The following is a 7,706-nucleotide window of genomic DNA, read 5'->3' as shown; positions in this document are numbered from 1 at the left end:
AGCTTCGCCGCCGTGGGAGCGGGGGCGAGGGTCGCTTGCAGCGCGGCATCCTCCTCCGCCGCCTCCTGCTCGCCGGCCCCGTGCCCTCTCTCACCTCGCTCCGCCGCCGGGAGCCTCCCCTGCTCCCTTTCTCCTCGGTCGCCCCTCAAGTGCATTAATAATCCCTGCTGCGGATGCTGCTGCTGCTGCTGCTGCTGCGGCTTCACCTGGGAATGGCAGGATCTGCAAGTTATTTCTGCACCGGTGAAGCCAAAAGTGAAGAGGAAAAGCCATGTCCAGTACAGGAGAGCGACGTGCCAGGCTGGGTACCAGCCAGCAACTTTTTCCATTGCTGCTGATTGCTGATGAGAGGGAGCGAGCAGGAGCAGGAAGGAGAGAGAAGGAGCGAGAGAGCGGGGTGCTGCCGATTTACCCACCGCGGGGTAAACACAACCAGAACTCCATAAAGTTTCAGACTCTGCTGTGTGTGATGCAGCCGAGGAGGAGGGGAAACGGCTTGTTTTCCCCCTCTTTTTTCCCCCTGTTTTCCTTTCCTTCTTTTGCACTTTTTTCCTCTTTTTTTTTTCTTTTTCTTTTTTTTCCCCCCCAAAGACTGGCGTTGCTGATCAGGCTTTTGATGGAAGGGAAAGCCACAACCACACGGGGGAGGAGCTGAACTGAAGTCAGCGAGAGAGGGAGAGGGAGAGGAGCAAATCCTGGCTGGCGCTTCCTCCCGGCTGCCTTTGTGGAAGTGCCAGCCCGCTCGCCGCCGCCGCCGCGCTGCCTCCGCGCCGCTGCAGCGCGCTCCCCTCCTCGCAGCAGCCCCCGGGATGCTCGCCGCTGCTGCGAGGCGAGCGTGGCTCGCTCGCCCTCCCTCGCACGCACACGCTCCCTCCAGAAGGACTTACCCCAACTTTCACACGCGCTCGCGCATCTGCTGCCTTCCTCCCCTGCACTTCCCCTGCGCTCAAACCCCTAAAACCTGCTCCCGAGTCCCAAAATGCCCCAGCCAGAGCAGGGGGACTGGAAGCGGACGTGTGAAGTGAAGGAGCAATGCATACGTATATGCATCTGTCTGTGTATGGCCTTTCCAGGGGMAAATGCTTTAATATTTGGTTAATCAAATGGCCTCAAATGTCCAAGCGGGCTCTGCAACGTCTCCTSCTTTCTCTCCCCAGAGACTGATGCAAATGCACTGGTGTTGAAGGGAAWACGAAGGGAAGGAAGTGAAGGGTCCATCCCTCTGTAGACACCTGTACTTGATTTCACAGAGGGGGAAGTCACATTTCCACCCCTCAGTGCCCTCCTCCGCCTCTGCTTTGCTGTACCGTCAGTTGCAGTAGCTGGCGATGTTTAGATAAATCACTCAGGCATGACAGAAGTTTGCTCAGATAAATGCCAGTGGAGACAGGGACATGCTTTTGGAAATGAAATGACAGCGGTGGGGGAGAGAGGGGAAGGGAGGGATTCCCCACCAGCGGTTTGTTGGTAGAAAAAAAACCTTTCTGCTCTAGCTGCCTCTCACCTCTGAAGGATCAGCAATTTCTCTCCCCAGGAGCTGCGCTCTCCCTCTCTCACCAGATCCCTTCTCACTAGTTTTCACTAGCTTTCACTAGCACTGGCTGGAGCAGATCACTGGCCCCTGCTTGTGGAGGCCGGCTCTGCCYGCCCCACGTGAGCCACTTGTCCCTTACTCCGGGCAGCGGTGACGGCCCACTCTGCAGGACAGTGGCCCAAGGCTTTACAGACAAGTGCCCACATGGTTTAAGACTAGAGGGAATTAAACGTTCTGCCACTGGAACTTTATTCCACCTCGTCTGCCTGCTCTCACTCATTTCCATTTGATTTCCCTGAGAGTTTATTTTTTAATTAATGGTTTTAAATTTTTCTTCCTGACACGGAAGACCTTATTTTATTTTTTTTGGCAGAGCATTTCAGAAGGAGATTTACAGATTTGTTCCACATTCTTTTAGAGATTTCACTCAAATGCTCACTGGTTACACATCTTGGGGTATTAGCACAAGATCACAAGAGAAGGGAGACTCGCAGTAATGGAGGCTGGGCATAACTTCATGCTGCTTACAATAATGATGGATTGTCTGCAATCTAACCATCAGACCTCAGCTAAATCTACTGTAAACCAATTAACTTCATACCTGCTTCCATATCTCCCAGCTAAATGGTTACTATTAGTTATAGCCTGTCAGTGATAATAATTAACACTTTGCACTTAAACAGCTCTTTTCCTTTATTGAGCCCAAAATTCTTCACAAAGACCAGTGAATTTTACCATTGTTGTGCCAGTGGGGGAAACTCAGTCACAGTGAGATCAGCAATGCAGTAAGGATTGGAAACCTCATTATCAACCCAATCCATTTTCTTCTGTATAACAGATTCACCAGATGGATCTATCTCAATGGATGCATTAGAGAGCAACACCTTCCTAGGACAAGTAAGTCTCTTAAAGAGGGTTTAATTTAAAAGGATGAAATTCAAAGAGGTAAGTGGGTGCAAGAGAGCAAGAACTTAAAAGGCGGAGATGAATAAGAAGTCAGAGGAAATGCCTCCCAGGATTATCTTTGCTTGTAATGGAGATTTACACCCCAAGGAGTGGCTAAAGCTAATGAGAGAAACAATCTAGCTATCTCATTCAGACAGATGATTATATCTCAAATGTGATGAGCAACCAGTGAGTGACATGGATGTGCCTGTTATAGCACACCTTATATACTGCGAACATACTACACTTTCAGAGCTCCTCAGCAAATGCACACAGGAGTCAGGCATGGTGAGAAAATACTGGATTAGACCCAAGGACAACCTAGCCCAGGTTCTCCCTGTTGTGGATGGACGTAAAACACAGGTGTATGGTACAATCCCTGATGCCCATTTCTGGAAATCCTCAGTTTAGGAGATTCCAGCAGCAATTGCATGTGATCCCTTGTGTTTAATAGCTACTGATGGACCTCTCTTTCCTGAATTTGTCTAATCCTTATTTATATTCTTGGTCTGCAAGGCATGCTGTGGTAGTCAGTTTTACAATCTGATTATGTGTGCTTTTGAATACTCGTGGTCTGCCTTTATTTGAGAGACATTTTAAATTGCCATGATCTAATCCTGTGCCAGCCATCTTTCTGCCACAGATGATGTGATGATTGAGCTTTCAGAAGTCTCAACACAGAGTCTTTGGCACAGAAAGAATAATCCCCTGACATTTGATGTAAGAAACAGCTCTCTTGAGTTGGGAGCTATAGTAAGCTCCTATGCTGTCATTAGTGGGAGCTGAGTTCAAATAGGAAAGGGAAGCACTGGTGTGTAGTGACTGGACTCCAGGGATAGCGCTCTCCATGCTTACACACGGGGAAAGGCTGCACTCATGGGAATCCTGATCTGAAGGTACACCTGCTCTGATGTTTTGATGGCATAGACTACACCACATATTCAACTCCACCCACTGATGAAAAAGTGTTTTCCATGAGAGCCMCTACACTAACCTGATCAGGAGATTGCTCTTCTGTTTCATACAGTATTCCAATATTCCCCCAAGGGAGGGCAGAGAAGAGGGTCCTGGAAATGGAGTAGTCTCTTTGCAGCTGTGGAACAGAATACCGTTATTGGCACTATAAAACATGATGCTATGAGAACAAATGAAAAATGCGGGTCTCAGCTGGCCCCTTCAGCCTCTGCCTTTACCAAGATAAGCAGTGGCAGGGGGTATTCCTCTCCACCAGAGAGGCCCACCACAAAGGGAGAGATCTGCACAGACATGAGTGGGCTTATGGGGAATCTCACTTTGGGGGTCAGGAAGCACAGGCAGGAACCTAGTGAAGGGAGTAGGTACCACTTCTGGGCACGATGGAGCAAACATCTTCCTAAGGATTTATGCAGCCTTCGGAAGAGGAAGGAAACGGAAGGAAATGTAGCTGAGTACACAAATCTTCACTTGGGACTGGGCAGGTTCAGAGAGATATGGGAATATGGGCTTGGTCAAGGGCATAAATCCTTTACATAATGATTACAATAATCCAGCATGTGCAGTCATCCTTTCCCCTGGAGCGTTTCACACTCACAATCAGAGACTACGTGCGAAAGTGTGATCCCGAGGCACCTCCTGGCTCAGTAGGAGCCTATCTTCTGAAAAACGCTGGGTGACAGACCCCTGCAAGCTGGAAGCACCTCGGTGATTATGCCAGCGTCGCCTGAACTCTGATGGGTTAGAAAGGGGGGGAAGAACAAAAGAGGACGGAGAGAAAGAAACAGAAATGGGTGGGTCTGACCAGCTGAGTTTTCAATATAGGATTGGGGCATAGCCTAGCCTCCTCTGAGATCTTTTAGACTAAGCAGTAAAATCTCTCTCTAGTAAATATCTGTGTAATTGAGATGTTGTGAATTTTCAGGCATTTTAAAACATCAGTTTTCTCTGTAAAGACTGTGCAGTGAAGGGAGCCCAAGAAAAACACTGCTCCATTGATTCCTACCACGCTATGGTGGGTGATGAATACTGTGCTTGGCCATTACACATAATTCCTCCAAAAGGAATCCCTGTTTGAAAAAAAAAATTAATTACAAATCAGGATACAACGGGACTTGTTGCAGTTTCTCTTAGCAAAAAAATGATGGCTCTCGACTGTAAATATCACAAAGATTTTTTTTTTTCTAAATAGGTTCTGGGTGCTTTTTTCTCTAAATAAAAGAGAAACTAATTAAATACATCAAAACAACTATTGCCAAGTGCCTCTTATTTCACTGAACAGATGGAAATTATTTACCTACATGGATTGTTTTGTGAAAAGATTTATATATATAGTTGGTACACAGGTATTTTCTGAAATAGGTTCTGGGATTTCAAATAGGGGTAATACATTTGATACACAGAAATGATTTGAGACAAATTATGAGACCAAAATAACTTAAAATCTGTATCTCCCTGCCACAGAATATCATTTACCTCACTCAGATTATTTCTGGAAAGGTGACTGAAATATTTATTTTTTAACACTAATAATTGCTCTAAATTAATTAACATGAAAGCTCTCTTTTGTTATTCCAGACAATCAACCTCCAAACCAGTGACATCCCAAAATTAGGCTGCTGCAGCTTTTAACAGGGGCTCCCATTCATCTGCAAATGTGATGTGATTTTGCTTTAGTTACCATAAATATTAACAGTAAAGGCTTTTTGTTCTTTTACTCCCTCTTGCTGCAGCCTGTTGCAAAGACTGAAGTTTAAAGTAATCTCAAAAGAGTTCAAAAGTTTGCCACTTACAGTTTAAATAGCCACTTTGCTTTGCTAAATCCTCAGATGGAGATTTCAGGCAGCAATTTAGCCGGCAAGTAGAGCTAGGTGGCAGATTCGGTGTTACTGCGTGTAAGCCCAGAAAGGTACTCAGCACCCACGCCTGGCGCCAGGTTTCCCCAGAGCGGCTCTAGCCTGGCTGTGTGTAAAGTAGCRTTGCAAGGGCTGCACGTACGCCAGGACTCCACGTACACAGCTAGTGCTCCGAGCTCGCTGTTAGAGAGAAACTGAGCTAGAATGAGCTTTTATTATAACAACTTTCAATCYGGTAAACATGGGCAGAAGGAGGGAGCCTGGAGTGCCTCTCGTGGTCAAGTCCCTCGCCACCACCAGTATGAATAATAACCACGAGATGACCCAGCCACTGTCACATTTTATTCTGGCTGTTTTAAAGCAACCCCATGATACCCTGAGGGATTTTGCCATTGATAACTGAAATGTGCACTGCGGCCTTTTCCAACCACACAAAGGGCAAGCAACTAACTAGGAAAAATCAGCATGGCTTTAGCAAAAGCAAATAATGCTTGACCAACCTGATTGTCTCCTGTTACTAAATAGCCGACTATTTTAACACCATCTCCCACAGCAGTCTTATTGTAAACTGAGGAAGTATGGGCAAGTCAAACCGACTGCTAGAGGCTTGAAAATTGGCTGGATCACTAGTCTCAAAGGCTGAGAATCACCTGGCTGGATAGCAGCCATCCTGGACAGGGCCTGGGKGTCGCAGTGGGCGCCAAGTCAAATATGAGCTGACAATGTCATCTCTTTGCAAATAACACAAACTGTATTTGGAAGAGTATCATCAGGAGATCAAAAGTTATAATCCCCCTCCATTTAGCACTGGGGAGGCTAAACATGGACTACTGCTTCTAGTTTTGGACCCCCAGTTCAAACAGGACATGGAGAAGCTGAGGAAGGCTACCAAGTGGAGGGCTACCAAGCTGGTGAGCACATGACCTACAACGAGAGCTAGACAGCTGGGCTAGTTTGAGAGGCGGATAAGCTAGAGGTCAGGCCGAAGGTGGTACTATTACTGTGTGTGGCACCCACTGGACAACAAAATTCAGAGATGGTTGTGCTGTAACATCCTAGAGCTGGCCATACTCAGAAACTTGGACTTTACCTTGCTTTCTCTGTTGTCCCACTGGGCATGTATCTGTTCTATATCTGGCACTCAGCATGGCCCTTTCTCCTCCTTTCTTTGGCAGGAGAGGCAAACTTTCCTTTCCACAACCGGCAATGGGTCTTTGCAGCTTTTCGGGGTTAGCTGCAAGTTGCTTAGCTTTGTCCACTGAGTCTGTTTCATTCCCCATTCTTCTAGACCTCCTGCCTTTCCCCTCTCTCAAGAGAAACATAGCAATGGGATTCCTCTGGTTGTCTCGCAACCTTGCAAATCTGCAATCTGAAGCACGCCAATCAAGTGCTGGTAATAGTTTCCTGTGAACAGTAAACATCGTTCAAAGCGTCTCTCATAGACGCAGAATACTTCAGCACCATAAATCTTCTTAAAAGCCTAACAGGCATAAAAATCATTTATATTTTCTCCCTTTTTCAGAGATTACTGAACTTCAGTCATTGCTGGGGAAGTTAGCCTGACATTCTACCAGCTATGGGTTTATTTGTATCGACAGGACAATAAAAATTCTTGTCTATCGCTATTGTTGTCACCTTTAGGTCTTCACTTGGTTGTGGAAAAATTTAATGTAGGTAAGAGACTAATGATGAAGAGAAAAAGATTACAAACTTAATGGCCTGTGAATSCTGTTTATGGTTTGTCATCATTACAGATGGTGTTTTCTTGCTTGTGTTCTTTGCTTGATCTCTCATAGCCAGAAGTGTTGAAAAAGTAGGGGTTCTAGGTACARCTAAAGATAAAATTTCTACTAGAAGAAAGAGAAAAAAGAAGAAGAAAAGATTATTCTTCTATCYGACCTTTTTATTGCAAGAAAAATAAAAGAACAAAAAAACAAGAACCCTTGAGGCTGACTGAAGATGTGAGCTTGCTCATTGACAGTATTTTCTTTCAGGATTGAAAAAATGGCCAGGCAAAAATTTCTGTGAGGCAACAGAGAGGCACTTCAGCGCAAACTCTGTCCTGCTTCACTGATGCATCATTTCTAAAGTCACAGCCAGGCATCCTTTTCGGGAGGCAGCTTCATCACTCGGAGATCAACCAGCAGAGCATTTCATGGGCACACTCCCATGGTGCAAAATCAGGTGAGACAGATTTGGCTATCAGTTAAAACTATTTATATTTATCCAGCTCATTTTGCCTGAAATGGGTTAGGAGGTACTCACATGAACTGTTTGCTAGTTGCTCAGCAGCGTGATAATTTCCAGCAGACACCCACAATCTGAGCACTGCAGTGTGCAGTCAGTGGCCTCTTCCATCACGGCAGCTGTCTGGAGGGTTAATGCTTTCATACCGTCTG

At 46.0% G+C, this 7,706-nt stretch overlaps 1 protein-coding gene across 1 annotated transcript in view; it reads right to left on the bottom strand.

The window, feature by feature from the left end:
* SORCS1 (sortilin related VPS10 domain containing receptor 1) overlaps positions 1 to 6,587 on the bottom strand; it is a 315,565-nt gene extending 308,978 nt beyond the window's left edge. Inside the window, exons 1-4 of the mRNA XM_026069669.1 lie at positions 6,398 to 6,587; positions 4,458 to 4,521; positions 3,474 to 3,572; positions 2,270 to 2,422 (exon numbers count right to left, since the gene is read on the bottom strand). Of these exons, the coding sequence (XP_025925454.1) occupies positions 2,270 to 2,422; positions 3,474 to 3,572; positions 4,458 to 4,521; positions 6,398 to 6,587 (506 nt within the window). The remainder of the gene's footprint in view (positions 1 to 2,269; positions 2,423 to 3,473; positions 3,573 to 4,457; positions 4,522 to 6,397) is intronic.
* Between the last annotated feature and the right edge of the window lie 1,119 nt (positions 6,588 to 7,706).

Source organism: Apteryx rowi, unplaced genomic scaffold, assembly GCF_003343035.1.
Source record: "Apteryx rowi isolate R43461 unplaced genomic scaffold, aptRow1 scaffold_3, whole genome shotgun sequence".
NCBI classification, from domain to species: domain Eukaryota; kingdom Metazoa; phylum Chordata; class Aves; order Apterygiformes; family Apterygidae; genus Apteryx; species Apteryx rowi.
Note: the sequence above shows the minus strand (reverse complement) of the source record. Positions and strands in the feature narration are given on the sequence as shown.